Source organism: Tachysurus vachellii, chromosome 4 (genome assembly GCF_030014155.1).
Source record: "Tachysurus vachellii isolate PV-2020 chromosome 4, HZAU_Pvac_v1, whole genome shotgun sequence".
In the NCBI taxonomy this organism is placed as follows: domain Eukaryota; kingdom Metazoa; phylum Chordata; class Actinopteri; order Siluriformes; family Bagridae; genus Tachysurus; species Tachysurus vachellii.
Genome location: NC_083463.1, coordinates 15386695 through 15412733, shown reverse-complemented (window position 1 = coordinate 15412733; position 26039 = coordinate 15386695). Strand labels below are relative to the sequence as shown.

Sequence of the window (26039 nt, the reverse complement as noted above, 5' to 3'; positions counted from 1 at the left end):
TTCTTTGTTTGGCGCAAGGACAAAAGCAGGTGCAAGTTTGAGTGAGGGCGGACGCAGGGGAGGAGACTGTGCGTCACAACAAAGTTTTCTGCTAGCTTTTTTTTTTTTAACAATAGAAGTTCCACACCATTGGCTGGCATGAACAATGGGCGTGGCTTTTTACAAGATTGTATAAATAAACTGCGCCCGGAAGAAAAGAAAGGGATGGTAGCTTAACACAGTTGACTGGTTGTGGCGGTCGTGTACCAGGGAGCGCGTTCACTACCACTGAGATGATTCGTATTGTATAAGAGGTTTAAGGACGAAATAATTCAAAGCCTGGACAATCGAGCTTTCTTGTATATGAAATATCATATTTTGATTCTGACTCTTTTTTTTTTTTACATGCCAGGATATTTTTAAACGGCTGGAGGGGGAAAAAACGCTGCTTTTAGGTTTCCGTTAGAGTTTTGTGTATCCGATGCTTTTACATCCGTTTATGAACAGCACACTCGAAGCTATGCATCCGACGGGAATCCAAAAAGACACTACGTTCACGAAGATCTTTGTAGGGGGTTTACCCTACCACACAAACGATGCGTCTCTGAGAAAATACTTCGAAGCGTACGGAGAAATAGATGAGGCTGTGGTCATAACGGACCGACAGACGGGGAAGTCAAGAGGCTACGGCTTCGTAAGTCATTCACATGTTGCTCTTAAACTACTTGTTTATTTTCGTGACTCTGTGTACTTTGTAACGCGGAGATCTTAACGAATGTTAACCATTTTTATAAACCCCAGCAGACTCCTCGACCTATGGGTACGTGGTGTGCGTAAAACGCGCACGAGACGCATTCGTGTTTGTTTTGGGTAGATAAGCACGTTGTCCGTAATATCAATAGAAAAGAAGAAATCAAGTTAAAGATTACACTCTAATCCAGCTGCCATTCACGTTTCCTGAAGGTGTACTTGCTGAATTCTTTTTGGGCCAATAATTTTCCAAATGGTTATTCAAGCTTAAAGATGTACTTGTCCTCAACTGGGCAGCGCGAGCGCCAACAAATGTAAGGGCTTTATATGGTGAAGTTTCTAAATGATGGTTTCCAAGCCTCCTCCTTCTCCTCCTCCTACTTATTCATGCTACATTAATGAAGCTCGGCAGCACCCAACCGCCTAGAAATGTTTACAGGATCTTACAGGATCTCAGTGACTGGCAGACTGTTTTGGCCTAAGATGGAGCTTTATGTGCTCTTACTAGCCTAGATCTTATTTCTCCAATATTCCTTCCTCTCAAATCTTCTCCTGGAGTTCATGCCCTGGTCGCTTAGCTACACTTTTGTATTCCAAATTGTGTTCTGTATTGTATGTTTTTTTTTTTTTTAAACAAACAAACAAAAACTCTAATATTTAACTCTAATATTACCATATAATCTCAGAAAAGTGTACCAAACTGTGCCTTCTTTTTCTCATGTATGCTTTAGACAAAAAAAATGACCTGGGAGACTGTGCTTATGTGGCAGTCTTTGGTCTGTTTCTTATACAGGTTTGATGTTCTTAATGCAGCACATGGTGGCTAGAGGTCAAAGAGGGTAGTGCCATATTGCTTAAATGGCTCTTCTTGGCTATATGTGAGGCAATGCAAGTTTGGCAGCCTCTGAGTAATGAGGGCTTCTGCCTCTAGAGTATTTTGTGGTCTGGGTGATGATCCCTTAATAAAAACCTGTTTTCCCTGAAAGCTTATTTTTTCCTGTTAACTGGATCGACTTGTCGATCCTGTTCCTGAGACTATGAGAAAAAGATTGTCCGTTGCCAAACTATGCACGCTTCCTTTTTTTTTTTTTATTACAAACAAGGTAAACAGGTACACAACTGTGTTAACCTCTTAAATTCTCTGGGTATTATTCTGGTGTCTATTCGCATATCATTTTTAGTTACTACTATGACATTGTCACTGTAGTGTACTGCAGTGAAATTACATTGCAGTCAGTACGTTTTAACCCACGTTACCCAAGTTTAAAAAAAAAAGTTATTTTGCTCTTTTTGTTGTATGTTATGTGTCCTCTAGGTGACCATGACTGACAGGTTAGCAGCAGAACGAGCCTGTAAAGACCCAAATCCGATCATCGATGGTCGTAAGGCCAATGTCAACCTGGCCTACCTCGGTGCCAAGCCACGTAATCTTCAGACAGGTGAGAACGGTGGCATAACCGATTGAATCCTTGAACTTATTAGTTATTTTCTTTAGTTCAGTTTTCTCTTTTCAAATTCACCTGTGATCTTAACATGTCAAATGAATCTCATGCAATATCAAAATGCTATCATTTCATAATTCATGTGCTTCATAGGCTTATCTGTTGGTGTGCAACCTATTCATCCAGCGCTTATTCAAAGGCAGTATGGGTAAGTCAGATGTCCGTGTCTGTGTGTTCTGTTCCATTCTGTTATAGTTACTACAGCAAAGACACATTCAGTGTCTTACAAAGCCCAGTGGACCTTAACAATGACAGGACAGACAAAGGAAAGTGAACAAGTTCCTTGTGCTCCTCATCTTGACTGGTCTAGTCTTTTGTCTGGCAGTAAGATTGTTCATTTCTATCACAGCAAGTTCTTGAAAGTATTTTTTCTTCTATTGACCAGTCAATTAGATGTAGTCAGTAAGATTGCTAAATTTATATTATGGAGTCATTTCTAAACATGTTTGGTGTTACGATTCTCTGTTTACTATTTATTTAAGTCTTTTGGTTGATGGTGCGCATGTATTCTTTGGATATCCAAAGCTGAAGCCTGTTATATGGCTTTGGTTCTCTGAGTGTATTTTGCCCTTAAGGCTTGCTGCTTAAATGTATATGAAACTACAAGGCCTACATATCTGACAAAAACCTGCCTTGTGTGTTTATTCCATGGCTTCAAGACATTGTTTTGGACAAGGCAGTTGACATGTCTTTATCACTGTCTTATTTGTCCAATTGTAGTTAGAATAAGAATAAACACCAACTGTTGTTTCTTAGCAACCCTTCAACGGATACAAACCTTTATTGGCTCGCTAATGTTAATGGTATAGTTTTTAAATAGTCCATTTTGTTTGCCATGGCGACAGACTGGTTTTGAACAAATTTTTACCTGCTTATTAACACATTCACATGAGAAGGACCTAAAACCTTCCATATGACAGTGAGTTAGTTGCTGTAGTAACAAGGTGGAGCTGTGTTGTTGGGGGGAGGTGGGGGACCCACGTTTCTGACTGTGACAGGTGTTGTCTCATATTTCCTCAATTACAAGCTTCATACACCTCTACCCACCCTTTTATACACACTTGCACACCTGTCGCTTTCCCCCATGGAGCTCTTTGTCTACTTCTGCTCAGAAATGGAGTGCTAGAATTGCTATAAGAGGTTGTCTCATTCCCCCTTTATTTAAACAGGTTTTTAGACTTTCATGTCCCCTGCTACATATTTTCTCAGTCTCAAATTGTAAGCATAATTTCTAACTTGAGTACATAACACAGCCATTTCATTTTGTGCTTTTGTCTAGATAATTAATGGTCCTACAGTCATTGGCCATTGACTGCCTTGACAGTATTGTGTGACGTTTTCTAAGCAGGTGAAATCGGTCATGTTGTCAGCTTGGTGATTAGACTGGGGCCCTGAAAAGTGACACCATAGTGAGAGTGGGTGGGGGGGTGGGGGTGTTAAAGGAGGGGCTGTGAGGGTCAGTGGGTTGTGAATTGTGTAAATAGAAGAATGGAAATGTTAAGGTGATATGAGCAGAAAGAGAAGGAGATTTGTTTAGTGTAGTGAGTGAAGAACATTGAACTAGATGTGTGAGCAGTTTAGCAGCATACAGCTCCATGAAATGTCACTCCCTCTCGACAAGTTTGACACTTTCCGTCTACAGTAAGGATGTATGCCAATGATAAAGGACAATGTTGCAAACTGTCAGTGCACATTCTTATTATTGTGTGGGCTTATACACTATATGTGAATACCTCTGTCTTTTTCTTCCATGTTTGTTTTTTGAGTACACATTAGAAGGAAAAAGTAAAAATTTTATGCAGGCTATTTTCTGTCAATGTGTACTGTGCATGTAGGATTAAAGATAAGCTACCTTTTAGGATTGTTTGACTTTAGTAGTGATCAGCAGTGTGTGGCTGCTATTTGGCAAAGTCATATTTGACCATTTTCTCATGATGTGGATTTAAATAGTAGTGATTGCCACCAGATAATTAATGCACAGAGCAAGAGACCAGTGTGTAAATGTGACCTGGCAACTGCCTAGTGAAATTGTGTGCCTATGCGCACGCGTGTGTCTTTCTGTCTGTCCTTGACCATTGTATCAGCTAAGCCTGGTCTCTGGACTTCAAACAAAGCTGGCCAATGCTTTACTCAGTCCAAAGTTTGTAAGTTTAGTGCAGTAATTGAGTATAACAATGCCACTGTTTCTGTTTTGCTGTGATACAAAGTTTGTGAGACCATGAGAGCAAGAGAGAGAGGCAGTATTTTCTTTCATTCTCTGATCTAATTCAATATATAATCAAGTGTTCCTCTAACCTCCACTCTTCAATTCATGCTCTGTTACTTGGCCAGTTGATGGAGCGCATTACTGAAGGAAGAAGACCTGCAAGCTCCTGGCTTCACTCAGCCTTGTATGGCAGTCCAGATTGGGTGCTGCTCACCCTGACCCCACCCCACTTAAGGTGCCAGTTATGGCTTGAGAGTGCAGTGTAGTGTGCTATGACGGTTTGAAGTGCTGTTTGCATGTATGACAGTAAAACTTTTGCTGCTCAATCTTTCATTCTTTGAACTTCGCATGGTTTTTGGTTTGCAGTGCTGACTGAAGTGATTTACTACTGTGTGTGTGTGTGTGTGTATGGGGGAAGGGGTGTTCTTGGATGTTTTGCACATGTTCTCCACCCACACACACTTTCCTGTGTTGAACCATGGTGTGTACAGTCTCTTTCATTTATTTATGCACACAGAAGTAATTCTAAAAGTATTTCTGTGTTATAAGAATATATTACTTGTAGTGTTGGGGTCGCAATGTCTGAGAATTGAATATGTATCTAAATAATATATTATACAAACAATGTTTGTTTATTTATAAATAAAAATACCCACTTTACTCTCCTAACCTCTGGAAGGAACAGTGTAAATGATTCCACATTTCGATAGTTGTATAACTTTTGTTTTCAGGTGTTTACTAGATAAAAAAAAAAAAACCCCGGAGATGACCATGTAAATTAGCCCAGCAATTGAAATCAAACCTGTTCCTCTCTCTTATAATATGGCTCTTCCTATTAGCAACTAATTAGTATTATAGGAAATGTCTGTTTATAATTTTACCACATTCAGACAGAAAATTGCAGGAATCTTGACTGTGATTAAAGATGTTTTTCTGTTCCTGCTATTGGAATCGGGGTCCCCTGATGCCATATCTTGCCATTTCCCTTGGGGGTTGTTCTGTTTGTTTCCAGGTGCCGCATCTTGAGACCCTCGGCTCACCACACCTTCCCACAACTCCCTACATTCTGAGAGAGTGATGTGTGTGTGTGTGTGTGTGTGTGTGTGTGTGTGTAATAAATCCACCCCCTTACACAGACTCACTCTCTCCAGTCAAAGGGACTCATGGGGTATATTCAGAACCTGTTAATAATAGCACAAGAGTCTGTAAGGGAGAAGTGAATCTGTCCTTTCTCCACACTGTTAATTACCCTTGAAGGGCTAAAAGCTGGCCTGTGAATTTTGCTACACTTTCACCATTTCAGTCATGCTGTTACTGGTGCCTGTCTTTGGCACATTGCATTGATCTCATTGTTAGTGTGTGTAGTGCATGTGTGTGAGAGAAACACTGAGCTCTCACTGAATGAGTGAAAAGTAGCAGCTGTTAAAACACTTGTGGGTGTTGGTTGAGAGAAGCTGCCAGAAGCATCTGTCTCCCACCTCTCCTACTAAGAACCTGTTCCAGTTATCAAGACTTTACACAGTACACATGTTGCTGTTGTAGGTGGGATGCTCCAAAAACATGCAGAGCAAATTTCCCTTCTTGTCTATTTCTGATTTCATTTTAATATAAGACATGGGTTGAATGAATGTTTATACTTTGGCCTTTTCCCAGCTTTGATTGTTTCCTTTCTTATTATGTAAGGATGCAAGAATATGGTCTTATCATAAATAAGTTGGAGATTGCTTTATAGGATTTTAAAATCGTAATTCTCATTTGATCCAAGTATAAAGAATGGTGTTGTGTGGTCTGTTTGTGTGTGTTCACTCTTATCTCTGTGTGTGCAGGCTGCTGCCACAGTATGTATACCCGCAAGCCTTCGTACAGCCCGGCCTTGTGCTCCCTTCTCAAGTGGCCTCCTCGCTCACGTCACCATATGTGGACTACACTGCTGCCTATGCCCAGTGTACTTCAGCAGCCTTTGAGCACTACCCTTATGCCTCTTCCCCAGGTTTCATGGGTTATGGCTACACAAATAGCCACATCACCGGCCCACCCTCAGGCACCTCTTCACTGCACCAGACCCTCACCAATGCGCCTAATGCTGCCACCCCTGCTTTCATCCAGTACCCACCACAGCAGCATCTGCAAGCTGAGCGCATGCAGTGAGGGCCAGATGGGCCAGATGAGCCAAGTGACCCCTTGAAAAAGAACATAAAAACATTTGCACTGTCACATCAGGATTTGCTTCTGGCAGCTGAGTCCGGAGACAGTGAAACTGTGCAGTGGCTTTAAAAGAGCTTCCATAAGCACTGATGCTTTTTTTTTTTTTTTTTCTTTCTTTCTTTCTTTCTTTCTTTTTTTTTTTTTTTTTTTTTTTTTTACTTTACATAGTTCAACATTTATTACTGTCTTCACTATTAGTCATGCTATTCATATCATATGCTTAATTGTATTAATGTTTCTTTTTGTGCTTATATTATATTGTTAAGATCAATCAATGTAAGGCGCCTCATTGTATAGAGTGGGAAACTATAAGTTAAGGAAGACTATACAGTCATACACTGAACATGGAGAGATTTAAGAAGTTTTAAATGTGGGTATTGCTGCTTAAAATCACCAGGGAAAGCATTTGAGAGAATGGAAGGTCAGGATTTAAGGTTATAGGCAGGGCAGAATACACAATTAGAGAGGTGGGAAATGGAGATGCAAGAGCACACCTGTACATGCACAACATCATGAGAAGTTGGTACTAAATCTAGGACAACATGGAGAACTTCAAGCTTCTGTTACTGCTTAAAGACATCCAAACTCTCCCAGGACTACCTTTTTTTTTTTTTTTTTTTTTTTTTTTTAAATAAAGAAGAGGCCTTAAAACTAGAATATTTCTTTAGGTTTAAATGACAATTTTAGCATTTGTATTTAGGGTGAACTGTGAATAAGCCACCTCCTGCTTCCAAACAAAATACACCCCAGTCTACAGACCTCAGACTTGTTTAAGTCCAAAGACTTATGATATGGTATTTTAGAGTAAGGGTGCTAATTAAAGATTTTGATCAGGTTTCTGTCCATGGTGATGAATGTGTCTTTATGCCATAATGCAAAACTGATTTGGATCCAGGTGTCCAGTTCAGGCAAAGCATTGAATGTGCAGCTTGTTTGGCTTATGGATGAATGGAGATAATCATTATATGATGCAATAAACGTTGGTTTTTAACATGTATGGTAGCTGACACTGATACCTACAGTACATCAGTTTTGTATAACTGTTAAAAGTAATTGTAAAACATCCTTTTGAATATCTCTGACAGGAGTGTTCTTTATGTACAGCATTGTCTCAATTTAAAGCATTTTGCAGTATTTATGTTAAGATATTTAAGTGATCTGTGGTATAAATCTTTTTTACATGTATAAATTGGTCTCTCTGTATACCAGACATGCAAAACCTACAATGTTTCAGGCTGCTGGTTGCCAAATAAGATTGTGTACATAGTTGATTTAGCATTCATCATATACTAATCTACACATGCACCTAATATTTTTAAGTTTTTTGAGCCTCGGCTTGCACCTGGCACATAAATGCTCTACGAAGCATATTTGTCACACCATTTCACTATCTGCAAAGAAGCCATACCAAGAAAAGTCTTGGGGAAAAATAAAGACTTTATACTAAAAATAGGAATGCAGTCGGTTTTCTTATATGCTCTTGTTTTCATCCATCTGTTTTGTTTAGGGGGAAATATGTTTCAGTCTGTTCTTTTTTCGTTGTTATAGCAGTCTGCAAGACTACAGTAATATACCTGAAGTATATTACTTAGTACCAAATTTAAACTAAATGCAGCAACTAATCTTGTTTCTATCTACCATTCCCTTGCTTAGTTTTCATTGTTATAATAGTTACATGAAGCACATAGAAATAAAAAGTAAACAACAGGACAGGAGTTTTTCTTTGGGGCTTGTTTAAGACAACATTTTTCACAGGTTTACTGCAGAATGTAATAAATGACCTAAAATGCTGAGCTTGATTAACACTGCAGTAAAAAAAACTCTTGTCTTGAGTGATATCAGCATGCTCTGCGAGTGTGTGGAGTGTGTGTGATGTTTGGTTGGGTCATAGGGAAGGGGCCTTGCTGGTTATCAGGCTTTAACATGAACAGTGGCCCCAGGCATGCAATGTTCTTTACCAGGGCGCGTGCACTATTGCCTTTGCCAGCTTTTTAGAGGGAGGCTGGTTATGATTATGGTTTATATAAACAGGGCATTAATATTTACATAGTCATTGTTATTTGCCAGACACTGAAAATACCAAGACACAATACTATTTTTTTTCTTAATAAGCAAAATTATTTACTTTTACCACACAAGAAGAGCTTTGTCTAGTGAGCAAATATTTTAAGCATTTTGAAACATACCAATCTCTCTACTAACTGTAGGTCGGTGTGATCAGTTTTAATTCCAATGTAAATGCATCACTCAGGTTTTTCTGGACAATCTGGAGGTAGCTGTATGCCCTGTTGAGCCGAGATAAATAAGAGTGAAAAAGTTTGTGAAGCTGCTATGGTGTAATTGAGTCATGGTGTTGGCTTAAATAAACAACTCACTCATTGTTTGTACTCAAGATGAAGTTATGGCCGTTGGAATGAACATTCAGATCTCTTTCTGTCACTGGTTTGAATCTGATTGTTTGCAGGGATTACCTCAAATGCAAAATGCTTTTGTTAGGCTGAATGGAACATTTAGTAATATTATTGTGTTCTGTATAGCATATTCTTTGTTTCATAGCTCAGCTGTGCATGTTTGGTCTCTTTCTCTTAATAGAATTGACTTATAATAGTTCTTTTTCCTCACTCCTAACAACTCTATTTTCATTGACATGAATTGATTTTATTGCACTCCCCCGTTGTCATTTCTCACACTCTGACTGTTATGTTACTTCCCTTATTCTCTTTAATCAGTTTACCATTTCTTCCTGCTTTCCTTGCCATACAGTTACAACAGAAGTCTTGAAGTGGGTGCCAGCTTGACAAAACACATAGAGCTTTATGCTGAATCATTCACATACTTATACCACTGTGTTCTATTAGGCTTGGTATTTCCGAGCTATCAAAGTCACACTTCATCATGTCACACTGCCTAATAACTGAATCATTAGCAAAAAAGCACTTTAATGTCTTAGAAATCATATCCTCTCTTAATCCCGCCCAATCCATTTTTTTTATAATTCACAAGGTAAATATTGGTCTCTGATGCTTAAGAAGTATGTCTATACTGTGTATGAGCCCCTGTATAACTTAATTTGACTTTAATTCAACCTTGGTCAAAGGAGATCTAATCCTGCTGTAGGGACATTGGATTAGAATTGGTCAAATCTGCTTAACGTCCGGAGACACTCAGCATGAGTGTGAGATAGCATAGATACTATATTTAGTGAAGCACTCAAACATGGCGACACCAACCCACCTTGTTTTATTGACTATGCCTGTTCTCACTGGCTTTCTAACTGAGATAAAGCTTCTAGGTTTGGATTGGGTGCATGGTGATGGAAAGCTCATAGACACACACTATCTGTGCTTCTAATTAAACTTTCACACACATATATGCTAAGTCATTCCCTTATGTCACACTCTACATACTCTTTCCTTTCATGCTTTAGTTTCTTGCAATCTCACACCCTACCTAAATGTAGGAAATGGGGTGTATTTACTATTCCTAGAGAGATAAGTAAGCAAGTTTGAATCAGATACGTTTAAATCAGATAATATTAAAAACATGCTGTATGTAATCATTTTTAATGCTTTAAATGACACCATCTGCCAGTATATAATTTATCTAGTTCATTTCAATTTAATTATTATTTCTACAGTGGCATTTAAAACAGACATTGATTTTATATATATATATAATGTATAGAAATCATGTAGATTAGGATCCTTAATGAAAGGTGACATTGGCAAGGAAAAACTCCCTGAAGTAACACAAGACAGAAACCTTGACAGGAACCAGACTCCAAAGAAAACCCATATTCATCTAGGTCACACTTGATGGTGGAATTTTTAATAGAAATTTTTTGTGAATATTATCTAAACCTTTTATCCAGTGCAGTGCAGCTTGGATTACATATTAATCTTAAAATGGATAAGTAAAAAAAAAATCATATGATGGGGTGACAAAAAAGAGAAAAGGACATACTTTATGTAGATGGAGTGCTAATGAGACCTAATAAGTGCAAACAAATAATGACTCAATTAATTTTTTGTGAATGCTGGTAAGAGACATCATTTTGCAAGTCATAAACAGAAATAGTTTGTGGCTTTCCTGCATGGTGGATAACACCACTGTTAACACATTTGCATGCGTCGAACAGGTTAGTCAATGGGTCCAGTCCATTGTGTTTCTCAATTGTTAATGTTGTCAAGCACTCAGTCACACTTTCTATTCATAATGAGGAAATACCTTTCCTATTAGTTTAAGTATAATATTAAAGAATATATACAAAGCTGTGTATTATTTGTCAAAAATAATGAGTTGATTTAATGAATTAGGAATTGTCACATTTATAAATTTTCTAGATCATGTAACATATAAATTATTACTCAGACATACAAATCTTCTTACATTTCACTTCTGATTTTTAAATATTCCTTTTACATTCAGTTTTGATCGTTTGTAGCCATTTCATAAAGCAGCTTGTGCTTTAACTGTGTGAACAGTGATGTGAAAATGTAGCATCAGAATTGAAGGTATTTAAATTGTAATTTGAAAGCAATAGGTAGTTTAGAACATGCGGTAAGAGGTAAATTAGGGTTTGTGGCCATAATGTGAGGATTGTGTCCTCTCAGATTTGATTATTGCTTTGTGATTCAAAAAATTATCTTGTTTTTGCATTACATACTATTTCTTTTGAAAGAAAAAGAATAATGTGGTTTTTGTGTGGGATCAGGTAATCAGAAGCTGTGATATAGGAAAGGAAATATGTACTGTAGCATCAGTCTACCGTCAGTGTGTCATTCAGTTCATCTGTATTAAAATAGACTACTGTACTAGTAAAAAAAACTGTCACAAATGTTGTGTTTGTGTCTTTCCTGTGAACAGAGTTGAATTTGATGTACATGTCCTTCCTGTCTAATAAGGAAGGGCTGATTCAGCCTTGGGGTCAGTGTATATGCAGAATATTCTCCCCAGCTTGGTGATGCAGATGTATAGAACTTAATGTAACCTCTTTTAATTCTGCAGATATAATTGCTCTCTCATTTTTCAGCCATGCTTCTAACCTCAACAGAGGTTTTTTTTTGCTATGCTCTTCCCCATATCCTTATCTGTGGTTAGCATGTGTTCAGGGCAGGCAGGGCCTCCTCTGCACTTCCCCGATTAAGCTTCCGAGTCCAAGAGAAGAGGACAGACAGGTGCTTTCACACCCACATTTACTCAGGACTCACACAGACTCAAAATACATTAAAGAAACATGCCAGAATTCGTCAACCTGACCTGTATGTATGTATGTATGTATGTATGTATGTATGTATCTATCTATCTATCTATCTATCTATCTATCTATCTATCTATAATGCGTGATTATCATGGACAATATTTTACTAAAAAAAGTAAACTTAAAAATCATGTGTAATTCTAAAGGAAGACAATAAATGTTTAGATGAGACATTTGTGGTTCATTCAGTGTACAGTTTAAAGTTTAAATTTATATATTTAGCTAAAAGTCTCTATAATTTGTCTTTCAGATGACCTTACTCAGTGGGAGGAATCTTTGGTTATGTGGTTAAGCAGTTGTGTGTCTGTTAACACAACCCACATGGATAACACACAACCTAGAATTCATGAAGTTAGACAAAAGTACTTTAGTAAGACCTTCTATTATGCCTAACAGGCTTTTTGTTCTTTTCTAACTACCAAGAAATGTCAAATAAACACTTGATTGTTATCTGATTTATGCTTCTTCAAAGAAGTGGCTAGACCATTTATGTGATATTACTACAATTTTATTGGAAAGACAGCTTAAAGTTATAGGTTTGTATAACCTATACAAACCTATGGTCTTCTACTCAGCTTATTAAATGCTTTAATATAGATCTGCTGCAATGTTCATATCTTGTGTAGTCAGGAACAAGTATCAATTTAGGTAAATGTATATGCACACGGACAACTGGACACGGACATATCACCAGTCAGATCAATGTCATCACAGTGTAGCAACTGCCTACAATAAAAGGTTGATATATGCTAGTTTGATATTCTGTAGTGCAATTGTGTGTGCACACATGTGTGTGACTGACGTTCAAATCACAGGTTTATAGCAATGCACTTGTTCTAATAAATTATTGTTTCTATGGTAACAGCTCATGAACAGGGACTTTGGTGGCTCAAGTGGTTAAGGCTCTGGGTTGTTGAATAAAAGAGTGGGGTTCGCATCCCAGCACTGCCAAGCTACTTTGAGCAAGGCCCTTAACCCTAATTAATCCAGGGGTGTGGTATCATGGCTGAAAGTTGGTGTAAGTGAGGAAAAAATCTCACTATGCTGTAATGTATATGTGACAAAATAAAGGCTTCTAATCTACTTGTATGTTGGATGCCGCATCACACCTAATAATACAATAATAATCAATGTTTCAAATAAAAAATTAGCAAAGAAAAACATATGCTTGTTGATATGGTTAACTATAGTAATCTCTATCTGTAAAGAAACATTTAACATTTATTGACAGAGTCTCAAGTGTCAAGGCTTTATATCAGTGTGAAAGTTTTCCATTAAAGGAAAGGCAAAAGGGCAGAGAACTTTGCAGTTTTTTTCCTATTTTACTTTTCAGTCTTAAAATCCATAAAATAAAATGAACTATATATTAGTAAAAGCATGATATTGATTAGTAAAATAAAAACCTATTTTTGTGGTGTAAAGTAAATAAAACAAACATGTTTTATTTTATTTTATCACAAATACATTTTAATTAACATTATTATATCATTTATCTATTACATTACAAATATCATAGTATTTGTAATGTAATAGTGTCAGATTTCGCCAATTGCTAACTTTTATCTGCTCTTCCTAGGCCATATAGGATAAAAAGACAAGATAGGACAAGAATGAAAAAAAAAATTAAAAGAGTATTTATACATCACATAAATATAACACGACACAATCCTGATACCTGATATTTGTAAGCATTACATATATATAACTATATACCTATATACCAGCAGCCATCTACTTTCTTTCTTTCTTTCTTTCTTTCTTTCTTTCTTTCTTTCTTTCAAATCAGCAGGACATTTGTTTATTCTGAAAAGCCATTTTAGCCTTTTAGGGAGAGAGACCACCCTGTGAATTAATACAAAATGGCAGAACATGGCAACAGGTGTATGAAGGAAGACCTTTTTCGAAACACTTTAGTGTTGTCACTGCTGTCTTTCAGAAACAGCTGTGTCAATTGCCTCCTGTCACTACTAATCATCTGGAAATGGCAGTTGCACAAGGCGGGTTGTGACATTTGGAGGATCATGGTTGCTAGAGGTGTGTGTGTGTTTTCCCTCTATTCATTTATTGCAGAGTCCTTTAAAAGTCCTCTTTATGTCAAAATTATTCAACCTACACAGGTTGATGGTTGAAGGGTGATGGTATTTTCTCTATCATGTCTTTATTAAACATGTATTCTTGTACATTAGGCTTTACAATAGTGGACAAATCATTGACAAAAAAGGCTAATTCTTGACAAAGAGGCATTTTTAATTGCTTGTAAATGGGTACACATGACTATAGCTGTTTTGATCTCCTTTAGCGAGCAAGGACAACCAAATTGAGCTAAGTTACATTTTAAAGAGCAAACATGACGGAGTTTTCTAAACAAAGACAACAAAAGAATCCCCTGAAGGAAGCCATGTTGCTGTGTTACAGCATAACTGCTCACAGAAGCCAAAGGCATCTCTTCCTTGTTACAATGCCAGAACTACATAGCTCTCTGTTTACAGTATCTTATTCTCTGTTTCATTTTCTCTCTATCTCTCTCCTGTGCACTCCTGACTCCCTTTCTTTTTTCTTCCCGCTAACCCCTCTCTTGATCATTCCCTAATTTAGCCTTTCCCTCCTTATATTGTTTGCCTCTGTTAACTCAAAGTAAAACTTCCATCATTGCTTTTTCCAAAAGCAAAGCAAAAGGTAAAGCTTGTTCAAACAGACTGTTCCTGTATTGCCTATCTGACAAGGGCCAGTGAAGCTAGGGATACTCCACACACACACACACACACACACACACACACACACACACACACACACACACACACACACAGAAACTCACACACACCAATTCCACCACAGTGCTTTATAAGGACAGGGAGAAAAATGTCCAGCCGGCACTAAATTTAGAACACTTCTGTTGTGCCTCTGTTCCCTCTCTCTCCCTCTCCTCCTTTCTGTCCTTTTCCTTTCCATCCCTCTTTCACTCCCTCTCTTCCATGCTTTCTCTCTGTGGGTGGCAGAGAAGAGAGTACGTAACTGATGATAATAATAATAATAATCCACAAGATAATAGCCAGGCTCGTAGAAGGCGTCTCAGGATTCCTCTGGTCTACACAGCACGGGAGCATCACTAGCACCAGCATCAGCATTATCCCTACACAAGAAGGCGTTCAAGAAACTGAGGCTTGTATTTGGACTCAAAAATGAGAGATAAGATTTCCATTAATAATATCTCTTCTTGTGCTCCGACAGTCATGGATTTGCTTCCAAAAAGGTAGCTATATAACATATTACTCAAGGATTTTGCAATTACTCAAGCAACAATTTAGACTCATTCAGACTCTAATCTAAGAGTCTCACTTGCCTAATCTTAGTATGACTATCTATCTGTCAAGGTGACATGACCCATATAAGCCAAATATACTGCAAAGCAAACAAATGATTTAACAAGGTGGCACCAACTCAGCTGGAGCAAATCTTTAGGTTTCCTTTATCTATGCCTCATTACCCTGGTGACACTAACAAACCACAGTTCTGTGTTGGTTGGAAACGGTAGCTGTTCAACTGCTGCCAGATCTGTCCTCAGTTCACACACACATACACTCCATATATGTATATATGAGAGAGAGAGAGAGAGAGAGAGAGAGAGAGAGAGAGAGAGAGAGAGAGAGAGAGAGAGAGAGAGAGAGAGAGAGAGAGAGAGAGATGAGTGTGGTAGACATATCTATTTCCCAAAGTAAGGAAGGATTACTTTGAAATCATTTAATTTTAATGTACTCAAGCCAAAACAATAGATGGTACAAATCACACACTTACTGGATCCCAGTTGTCTCAATTAGCTGGATTTAGAGATTTGATTCAGTTGTCATGGAAACCTTACTGTAAAGTGGGTTGGGTATTTAAATGATAAAGCACTGGTCTTCTTGATGATTTTGAAACTTCATTTTGAAATCACTGTTTTGTAGTGTTTTCATAGTATGTGTAAGGAATTATTGTAATAAAATAAAACACAGTCACCTTATATACGCAAGATATCACTCATTTCAGGTGGTACTTGTTTTGAACATTTTTTCCCTTGTTGTCATGAATGATGTCTGTGTGCCAGAATGTGTCTCTTCAAGGACACCTTATATCTTTATTCTTATAGATGTATTATGTATTTTTGTTATAGAGGTTTTATTTATTTTTATACATACATACCTAAATACATACATGTATAATCATACATGCTGTACATATAACCCTGAAATATATTTATTTATCCATAGGTCCATCCATATGCAACCAGTGAGTGTTGCACTAATGAGATATTATGTTCATATGATTATGTGGCTATTCACTGTCATGCAAGCACAAACACAAATGTTTTTCTCTTGGCTTATCAACATAGGCATATTATATTCTCACTGACTTTTATCATCAGCCCAACATACCTCATAGTTTGGCAAAGACTTTATGAAAATAAGGTTCTCACAAACACCCATTCATGCTGTCACTCACAAATATTAATTGGAAATGACTGTAGTCCCATCGTCTCAAAAAAATAAATGCGGACCTACCAAAACATGTCCTATTAAAAAGAGAGAAATTGTCATTTGCATGCTTTGTCAAATTAACTGGGAAGCACAGAAACCTTTCAACTGCCATTCAAATTGCATGCAAATCATATTCAAATGACGACCAATGAGGAGAGGGTTAAAAGGTGTGGCCTATCAACCACCCCAGGTGGATTACTTATTATTCATGCAATAAAAAAACAAAAAAAAGACAAAGCCAAGTATAGGTAGGTTCACGTGCTTCAGGTTAGTGTGCTTCCTGAAATAAGGAAAAATATATGGGAAAGAAAAACATAGAAATTAGAAACTAAAAACAGAAAAGTGTTTTGATTAATTACATCTCTGTTGTGGTTGCTGTCTATTTAAAATGCTCCAGCAGGAACACATACACACAGAGCTCCAGTTTATTCCCCAGTACAACCCAGCTCTGGGAATGACAAACTATGACATCACAATTGTTGAAACATTCAATTTCAGACAATGGAGCTCTGTGATTACAAGACATGGGGAGCGACCTTCCTTACACAGAGGGCTCTCTCTCTGTCTCTGTCTCTCTTTCTGTGATTCTCTCACTCCCTGGAATGCAGAGATGGAGGTGGAGTAGGAGGAAAACTGGAGATGTTTCTCTCAAGCTCTCATACAAAGGTCTAACACACAGTCTTATCATCATACATCCATACTCACATGTACTGTATATACAGAGCCAGCTACATAGTGTACATACATTATGTTATCCACATACAGACAGACACACGCCGTCTCGACTAGACTGTCCATGCAGCCATATATTCCCCCATTGTTACCTACAGATAAGTAGCAGTTCTCTCTACAAACTGACAACTCAGTACTGTTATTCAACAACTTTTTTCTTTGTTCATCATCAGCTCTTCAAGTTTCCTCCCAAGAAAGACCTATACATCGCCTCCCTCAAATGTCTACTAGCTATGACAACAGGCTAAAGTTAAGCCCACACACACACACAAAAGCAAACACACTAGCTTCTAGTTAGAAGGAGCAGGGTGAGTCTTGAGGGCGCCGTGTTGCATAAACGTGTCTCTCTGTTGAAACACCTGTGCAATAAGGCAGGTGAGTAGAGAAGTAAGCAATAGAGTCAACAAACCCCTCATTATGATACCATCACTCCAAAAAGAGGAGCTCAGGCTCAATAGGAAATTTGCCTGCCTGTCATTTAACATTTAAAGACAGCAAACAATACACAGGCAAAGCAAAGCATTAATGACTGGGCCTGAGGCTTTTAACCACCTATTCATCTATTCTGCTGGTTTTAAACAATAGGTGAATATAGTCTTTTTCCTCCCCATATAAACAAAAAAGTACTTTGTAGCTAGGCACCTCCTCACCTTCTTTCATTCTCATCTACTGATCATCAAACAATCTAAGCCCACTTTCTCTGACATTTCAGGCATTAAAACCCAGTACTTTTCCTCCTGCAGTTCCATATTTGCCCTGAAGTGGACTGTATGTGAAGCTGCACCATATCTTCAATCTGTTCACTAATGAATTCTGGGGTAAATGTCGCTTGCTACCTTAATCATTAATAGCCAGTAAAGTTTGTTTTGTTTACTTTTTTGCCCATATTCTGACTGTATCTGGCAAATCAGTGTCCCTGAGGAATGGAACCAAACATAAATCCTAATATGGAATATGAGACGACGTTATTTATGTACTATGGCTTATTCATCCTTCTGTGAGAGTGAGGTTCTCTTATTCTTTTGGAGAGTACCCAGCATTGACAAGGATATTTATTTGTTGTTGTTGTTTTTTCAAGTTTAGGTTTTGGGTCTGGTTCAGGCCCAAGGTTTAGGAATTACTTCGACAATTAGAATACACAGTATTAAAATATCCAAAATATTCTAATATATAACAGCAACAGCATTTCCTAGCCCGTCCACTATTTGCTAGACTCCACCCATTGTACCACTAAGTCAAAATAATTGGCAAATTGCGCCATCTAACGAATATAAACATATTGCATTTGGGAGCAAGGAAAATTGTTTTACTGGTTGCAATGTTTTGTTTGTTTGTTTGTTTGTTTGTTTGTTTGTTTGTTTGTTTGTTTTTACAGATATTATGGTTGTCTATAATTTCTATACAGGTCATTTTATTGATACAAGCCACCTTAATCCGTTCATACATATATATATTTTAAATAAAATAATGGTTAAAATAAAACCAAGTTAGATATGTTTCATTAAAACTTGTGAATTATAGACCTATCAGAATTATTGCTGACATTGAGATGAAAAGATGAGATGGAATGTGACCAATGTACACTATAGGGTCAGAAGTATGTAAACACATGACATGCATCACACACATAAGTGCTTGCTGAACTTTTCACTTTGAGGTTAAAAAGGTTTAAATCCTGGTTCCTAATGACAAATGAAATATAATTTTATTATGTTAACAAAAGATTATAAAAAGAAATTAGTAACAGATATAATGTAAACAAAGTTAGTATTTGGTGTAACGTTTGCTTAAAAAACAACTCATCGTGTACAATTTGTGCAGTATATACTGTATGTGTTTGTGATGACTAGATGTGGGTTTCCTCTGGCTCTTCAAGTTTCTTCTCGCCTTCTAAAACGTGCTGGAAGGTGGATTTTCTACTCTACATTCCTCCTAAGTGAGAATAAGTATGCAAATGTGTGTGCGAGGATTCAGTGACAGACTAGCACCTTGCATCCAGGGTATCGGGGAACCTATATATGTATAGTGAGTTGTCTTTTATGAAGACAAAACGTGCTTAGCTTAGTGGTATCGTTTCAGCAACAGAAGCAACAACTTGCTGAAAAATCCGGGTTGGTCTGGGCAGCTGGCAGCTGCCACACCACAGGCCCAGCTGGTCAAACAGGTAGACCACTTTCACCAGCTAGTAAATGCTGGTAGAAATTAAAGGGTTTCATTATTAAAGGGTTTCTGACAACTGTAAGAAAAAAAAAAAAAACAGCTTTCCAGCTCAGCCTGAGTTTATCAGACTAACCATGCATGGGTCATTTATGGTCCAGAAACAAATATAAACTGAAGCCTAAAACTATCAGATTCATTACAGTGCAGTGCTGCAGATCACAGATGCATATAATGGTATATAATGTGTATATATATATATATATATATATATATATATATATATATATATATATATATATATATATATATAGATATAGATATAGATATATATATATATTATAGGCAAAACCCTAACTACAAACTGTTTTTTTTATTGCCTAACAAGAAAAATAACAATAACACATACAGAGGATCACAGTGTGTTCAACTATTATGTATTACATTCATAATAGCATCAAAGGAAACAACAGAAAAAAATAAAATAAAAAATTACAGAGTGTTCCAAAAAGAAGTGTTACATGGTACTGTGTTACATGGTTACATGGTATTGTGCATGGACTTTTCTATATTACAAACCAAATCACTACAGAGTGTTTTTTTTATTTCTTGCATCTTTTATGGCCTCAATATAATGCATAAGTTCAATTTTTAATAATATAATGTTAGGTTTTTTATTATTATTACTCCATTTCTGTTTGTGTACGTGATATTTTCCATACATAATTATTAAGTGAATCACCAAATTTTGCTCCAAAATCTTATTTTTATATAACAAAAAAATAAATCTTTACCAGATATCTAACTACAAACTGCTATTTGAAATATTTGTTTTGAGTGACGTTATAGCTGACGTCAGGTCGTGACGTAAGGCGAGCACGCGCGTTAACGTCTTCTCAGTCCGCCGACAGGAAAAAGATGGCAGCGTCCGTGTGCAGGTTCGGGGGAGCCGTAGGCCAAGCTCTGGCTAAAGCTCGCAGTGTAAGTAAACTGTCCGTTTAGTTATCAGAAAACTGTTACGGATCTTTTAGCAAGCCATTTGAAGCTAAAAGCGTGTTATCGGCTTCTCGAGTAGACGTTTGTCATTCACATGACTTCCGTTAGACCTCGGCTAAGTTCTAGCTCCTGCTAGCTAAAAGCTAATAACGTCCAAAAGTGTGAAACCGCCGAGCAGAAATTGTGCTGTTCCTTTGTTTCAGAATGTTTTTCAGTACGATGATTATGTGTGGATTAAAGTGAAAACTAAAGAACGCTGGACTCGGTAGCTTGGTCGCTAGCTAGCTGGTCCGTGTAGCTAATGCTAACAAGCCAACATTAGAAGGTCAACAAATCCACCGGATTGTTACAGACTGAATTCGGTGTCGACACACACCAGCACGGTGACTCTGGACAAACTAATAGCTCTTTTTTTTTTATTTGCGTCTGGGTTAAAGACTAGTATTGGGTGTGTAAAACCTCACAAACCTCACACAAGGTCAAACAACATGCCCCTGTTATCTCAGCTGTAGCTACATTAAGACTAACTGGTTTAAAGTGTTCACACGCAAGACCATTTATTCTCCAGTGGTTTTACCATTTCAGCGAGTTTTTCATGAACCCCATAGCTTATTAGATACATTATTGACAATGCTTGCTTTGTACATGTTAATACTCAGTAACCATGGGAAAAAAAACCTAGTGTGATTGATTTTATTACAGCAGTTCCCAAATTCCAAACTCAACTGAGATTTTTGAAAACGCTCTTGGTTTGTTTTCTGATAGATTGGAACAAGTACAATTTTAACATGGCAAAGAGAACGTAGTTTTATTTTCTTTTTTTCAATTAATTATTCCAGTTTTGGGACTAAGATGACATGAAATCGCTCATTTTTCTATGTTTGTTCTTTTTCCTCTGTCTCTTTCTCTAGCCTGTTTTGCTTTCTTTGAGAAGGGGACAAGCATCTGTGTCTTATGCTCAAAGCCTGCTGAGTGCTCCAGAGACACGGGTCACGACGCTGGAGAATGGGCTGAGAGTGGCATCTGAGACAACAGGTCATGGCACCTGCACTGTGAGAAATATCAGCTTTATCTTTATCAGCTACTATACAAAAATAATTCCCTCATGGACCTGAGTATCCAGTATCAAATAAGTTATTTATAAGTGAAACTGTTTGTAGTCTGTTTGTACACTTCTTTGGTATTTACACCTTGCTTGCCTTCTAGGTTGGCCTGTGGATCAATGTCGGTAGTAGATATGAGTCTGAGAAGAATAATGGTGCTGGATTTTTCTTGGAACATTTAGCTTTCAAGGTAAAGATGTGTTTTTATATATTTATATATTATCTTGTTCATTATCTTTTAGTCACAGACGGTTACTTCTTTCAATTCTAGGGCACAAAGAAGCACTCCCAGGCTGCTCTTGAACAAGCAGTAGAGTCAATGGGTGCTCATCTCAGTGGATACACTTCTCGTGAACACACTGCCTATTACATGAAAGCCCTGGCTAAGGACCTACCAAAAGGTGGGATGAGACTGCAGATATTATTCTAGTCTTCAATTCATTTATATGCCTATTCAGAACAGTGCAGTTTGTGAAATGTCAATACAATTCATGATTTTCTGCCAAGGTCATAAATCCATTATGATTCGGAAACATGATGTTCATAACCAGAATGATAATACATTTATTGTATTATGTATATGACTGTATATACATATCTATATTTTGCAACACTGGTTTTATTAATAGTAGCAATCAGGCTAAGATCCTTTTTAACAGGGATTATTTAAACAGGATTTCCCAATAGTGTCAGTACATATGAGAAATTTAAAATGTCATTTTATTTACAAGATGTCTATAACATAAGTGTTAATTTCACACTTTATGAATTATATGGAGTATTTATTTGGAGTAAAGTCAATCTCTTATTTTCACATTGACTTGTGTGTAGCGGTGGAGCTCTTGTCTGAGGTGGTGCAGAGTGCATCTCTGAGTGAGGCTGAGATTGAGCAGCAGAGGGGTGTGGTGCTTCGAGAGCTGGAGGAGGTGGAGGCCAGTCTGCAGGATGTCTGCTTGGATTTGCTCCATGCCACTGCATTCCAAGGCACCCCACTGAGCCAGAGTATCCTTGGACCCTCTCAGAATGCCAGGTACACACACACACACACACACACAAAATTCGGGTATATTGGGTTGGTTGGCTGGTTAGTTAACTGACGGTCCTTTGTACCATGCCTCTCTAAGGACTCTGACACGTCAGGATCTGGTTGAGTACATCAACAGTCACTACAAAGCTCCTCGCATGGTCCTGGCTGCTGCTGGAGGTAATGTACAAGTGTCTTCTTTAGAAGGAGCTCTAATTTAAAAAAAAAAGTGGATTTTTCTTTGCAAATGGAAACAAACACTCAGGTGTTGAGTACCAGAACCAAATAAAACCAGATTTAATCTTGGCACCACTCTTGAGCAGAAGTTTTCAGTCATAAGGCCAGGCTACTCTCTACATCAGTCTGCTTAAATGAGAGGCCCATATGCGAGAAACAGGTCAAGATGGTGACATTTCAAATGTGGATATGAAAAAGCTATTAAGTGCTGCTATCTTTGGCTCCCGTGACAAAAAATATTTCTGGGAGGTCTGTTGTACTGTGCATGGACTTTTCTATATTACAAACCAAATCACTATATGTGCAAAAGCTCAATTTAAAAAAAAAGATCTTTTTATTGCAGGGCAAACTTATGTAATACAGCTGGCCTGTTGTGCACCACGTGGTCACATTTTATACTTTTGTAACAACCTTGTTTTTTTTAATTGCATTTAGATATTTAACTAAACAAAAACCTTGTAAAGATGTTATCAATGTACTAAAATCCTCAATGGTGTTGCAGACTGTTTAGAAAATGAAATTGCTAAAGTGTTTTTGGGTTAGGAATTTAAGTAGTACAGTAAAAAAACAGAACCCAAAGTGGACTGGAATCAGAACATCGTTGTAATATTGCTAAACTGTAAGTTTACACTTTGCTTTGGTGTAGGTGTGAACCATGAGGAGTTGGTGGGTCTGGCTAAGCAGCACTTAAGCAGCATTTCATTTGAGTATCAGGATGATGCTGTGCCCCTGCTGTCCCCTTGCCGCTTTACTGGTAGTGAGGTGAGACCCTGTATGTGTGAGAAATCCTTTTTGGCAGAAATGTACATTTGGTGTTAGATATGTCTAGATGATTATGATGAATTTCAAATAAATGTATTGGGAGTTCATGCTGATCTTTGTTAGCTTCTTGTGTTGGTTGCTAGGTTCGAATGCGTGATGATGCCCTTCCTCTGGCACATATTGCTATTGCAGTAGAGGGGGCTGGGGCTGCCAGTCCTGACATTGTGCCACTTATGGTTGCTAATTCCATCATTGGCAGCTATGACCTCACATTTGGAGGTGGAAAGGTTAGTTGCAGCGCATCACTGAATGTGCTCCAGCATTTTTATTTATTTATTTTTTTTATTTATATCCAGAGAATGGTTTTTTTACATTATGAATTGTTTCAAGTGCATATTGAAACTTTTGTAGAGAAATATTAATAATATTTGCGTTAAAATTTGTGTGTATAGTATCTGAGCAGTCGCTTGGCAAGTCTGGCTGTAGAGGGCAACCTTTGCCATAGTTTCCAGTCTTTCCACACCTCCTACAGCGACACTGGACTGATGGGCATTTATTTTGTCACAGACAAACATAAGATTGAGGACATGATGCACTGGGCTCAGAATGCATGGTAAGGCAGAACTTGTGCAGTAATGTTATAGTTCCCTACCTACTACCATTAAAAAAAAACAGGTAAACTAGGAAACAATTCATCACTAGTCCACTTGTGGTAGCCAACTTTACTACCAGTTTCATACATCAAATAAACCATACAAACTGGGTAAAGTTCCCCTTCTTTTCTTTTAAATACCTTTATAGCAGTATTGGTTTTAAATCAACTAGTATACACACACTGTACTTACATAAATCTATGTTAATACTGTATGTTAATATGTTAAGTTAATATGGTCACTTGCTAGTTTAAGAAGGTAATCATTCATATTCGCTATCATTAGTGTTAGTTTGTTGCCAAGCTACGATTGTGCCCTGGTTAGCTTGTTGCTTACCTACCCACTGTTTTCCCACTGTTTGTTTTACTGTAAATTTAGTCTAAAATGTTACATGAATGTTTGAAAGTTCACTATATTAAAATAGTAACTGTGTCCTCCCAGGCCTGTGATTTTGTTTGTTTTAATCACAGGATGAACTTGTGCACCACAGTCACTGAGAGTGATGTAGCCAGAGCAAAGAATGCTCTGAAAGCTAGTTTAGTAGGACAGCTGAATGGTAAGGCACGCTCACACACAACTATAATTATATATACATACTGTATTTATTTATTTATTTATATATTTATATACCTTCAGTTAAATTGGTAATGTGTTGTTACATTTTTATATGGTTGCAAATTTAACTGCTTGCAAGCTCTGTGAGAGACAGCTGGTGTGATAAGGGAGTTCTTTATTAGACACAGTTAGTTCAATGTATGGACTAATTTTTCACTTTGTAGGTGAGACTAGAGTTAGTCTTTTTCCATGAACTACCATGTCAATGTCACTGCTGTACTAACTATGATCCACCACCCAATTTTCTTACAGATGCATGGTAGGCATTCTTAATAAAAAATATAAAAAGCTCCCAGTTGTTTGCTCCATTATCCAGAGATCGAGTAAAATCCCAACAATGCACCAGCCATCATTGGCTAGAAGGCTAAAAAGTTCAAGTTTTAAATTTCAGAACTCTGTCTTTGTTTCTAATTTTCACACACTGCCTTTTCAGGTACCACACCAGCCTGTGATGACATTGGCAGGCACGTTCTCAGCTATGGCCGTCGTATCCCGTTGGCTGAATGGGATGCCAAGATTGATGTAGGTGTACTGTCCTGACAAAATATTATTGATGTTGCTGTTATTCTAGAGGTCTAATAAAATTCTTGTTTTTAGGCTGTGACAGCCAAGATGGTGCGCGATGTTTGCTCCAAATACATCTATGACAAATGCCCTGCTGTTGCTGCTGTTGGTGAGTTGTTTCTTTCCATGAGACATTTGATCATTTTAAACACTGCAATTTTTGGGTAAACTTCCTGATTTGATATTACTCAGTATAATTTTTTTTCTCCTCTTCAGGTCCAATTGAGCAGCTTCCTGACTACAACAGAATGCGCAGTGCTATGTACTGGCTCCGGTTCTAAATGCTCATTTAATTTTACCAAATTTCCCGTTTTCCTTATTTCTTTTATACTCTGCTTCCCATTCTACAAACATTTCCCCCACCTTTCAACCCCTACTTTCCTCCCTTTGACAATGAAAATCCCTGTTCCTGGTTCTTCACCTCTTTATCAGGTATAGACACAAAGCTTACACACACAGACTTGTAGGTCTGAGTGTGTTTGTGTGTGTGTGTAAACCAGAGCATAATTGATTTGCATTTGATGATGAATTTCAATGCAGAAAAAAAATGTAATTAAAGGAGGGGGTGGGGGGTAGAGTACATTTAGAAAGAAGATGCGGGAAATTGTCCAACTTGTCGAAAACATCTGAAGTATTTATGAAATAATGTGATGTTTTGTTTCTGTCCTTTATTGTACATAACAGAAGCTCCCATTCTGAATCCCAATAAAATACTGTAAACACCAAGTTATGTATTATTTTGGTTACCTCGTTGTTTGCTTTAGAGTATTGATTTTGTCATTT

The 26039-nt window shown here is 37.5% G+C and overlaps 2 protein-coding genes and 2 long non-coding RNA genes across 5 annotated transcripts; all 4 read left to right on the top strand.

The window, feature by feature from the left end:
• The first annotated feature begins 197 nt into the window (after window positions 1-197).
• rbm38 (RNA binding motif protein 38) lies at window positions 198-8094 on the top strand. 2 transcript variants are annotated; one of them, XR_009648347.1, is made up of 5 exons: window positions 198-673; window positions 2045-2168; window positions 2325-2379; window positions 4563-4672; window positions 6264-6390. XR_009648347.1 is itself a non-coding variant. In XM_060867990.1 (4 exons), the coding sequence occupies exons 1-4, from the start codon at window positions 461-463 to the stop codon at window positions 6583-6585; spliced, it is 714 nt and encodes a 237-aa protein (XP_060723973.1). In that variant the 5' UTR covers window positions 198-460; the 3' UTR covers window positions 6586-8094. The 2 variants fall into 2 exon arrangements, 1 of the variants encoding a protein (XP_060723973.1); XM_060867990.1 differs by lacking the exon at window positions 4563-4672 and having other exon boundaries at window positions 6264-8094.
• Window positions 8095-11482: 3388 nt separating this feature from the next.
• Window positions 11483-12357, top strand: LOC132843954 (uncharacterized). Its single transcript, XR_009648319.1, has 2 exons — window positions 11483-11903; window positions 12153-12357. It is a non-coding gene; the product is annotated as an uncharacterized LOC132843954 (long non-coding RNA).
• Window positions 12358-13885: 1528 nt separating this feature from the next.
• Window positions 13886-18229, top strand: LOC132843955 (uncharacterized). Its single transcript, XR_009648320.1, has 3 exons — window positions 13886-13936; window positions 16912-17079; window positions 17319-18229. It is a non-coding gene; the product is annotated as an uncharacterized LOC132843955 (long non-coding RNA).
• Window positions 18230-20132: 1903 nt separating this feature from the next.
• Window positions 20133-25982, top strand: LOC132844495 (cytochrome b-c1 complex subunit 1, mitochondrial). Its single transcript, XM_060867989.1, has 13 exons — window positions 20133-20283; window positions 21210-21350; window positions 21505-21591; window positions 21673-21802; window positions 22233-22431; window positions 22526-22605; window positions 23309-23424; window positions 23568-23711; window positions 23877-24037; window positions 24548-24633; window positions 25126-25214; window positions 25290-25365; window positions 25473-25982. Exons 1-13 carry the CDS (start codon window positions 20221-20223, stop codon window positions 25535-25537), a joined length of 1437 nt encoding a protein of 478 aa, XP_060723972.1. The 5' UTR covers window positions 20133-20220; the 3' UTR covers window positions 25538-25982.
• Window positions 25983-26039: the final 57 nt, after the last annotated feature.

Coding starts and splice junctions, on each gene's coding strand:
- rbm38 (XM_060867990.1), top strand. CDS start 461: ATGCTTTTACATCCGTTTATGAACAGCACACTCGAAGCTATGCATCCG. Junction 2,169..2,324: donor GCCACGTAATCTTCAGACAG/GTGAGAACGGTG, acceptor TGTGCTTCATAG/GCTTATCTGTTGGTGTGCAA. Junction 2,380..6,263: donor CTTATTCAAAGGCAGTATGG/GTAAGTCAGATG, acceptor CTGTGTGTGCAG/GCTGCTGCCACAGTATGTAT.
- LOC132844495 (XM_060867989.1), top strand. CDS start 20,221: ATGGCAGCGTCCGTGTGCAGGTTCGGGGGAGCCGTAGGCCAAGCTCTG. Junction 22,432..22,525: donor GGACCCTCTCAGAATGCCAG/GTACACACACAC, acceptor TGCCTCTCTAAG/GACTCTGACACGTCAGGATC. Junction 25,215..25,289: donor AATGGGATGCCAAGATTGAT/GTAGGTGTACTG, acceptor TCTTGTTTTTAG/GCTGTGACAGCCAAGATGGT.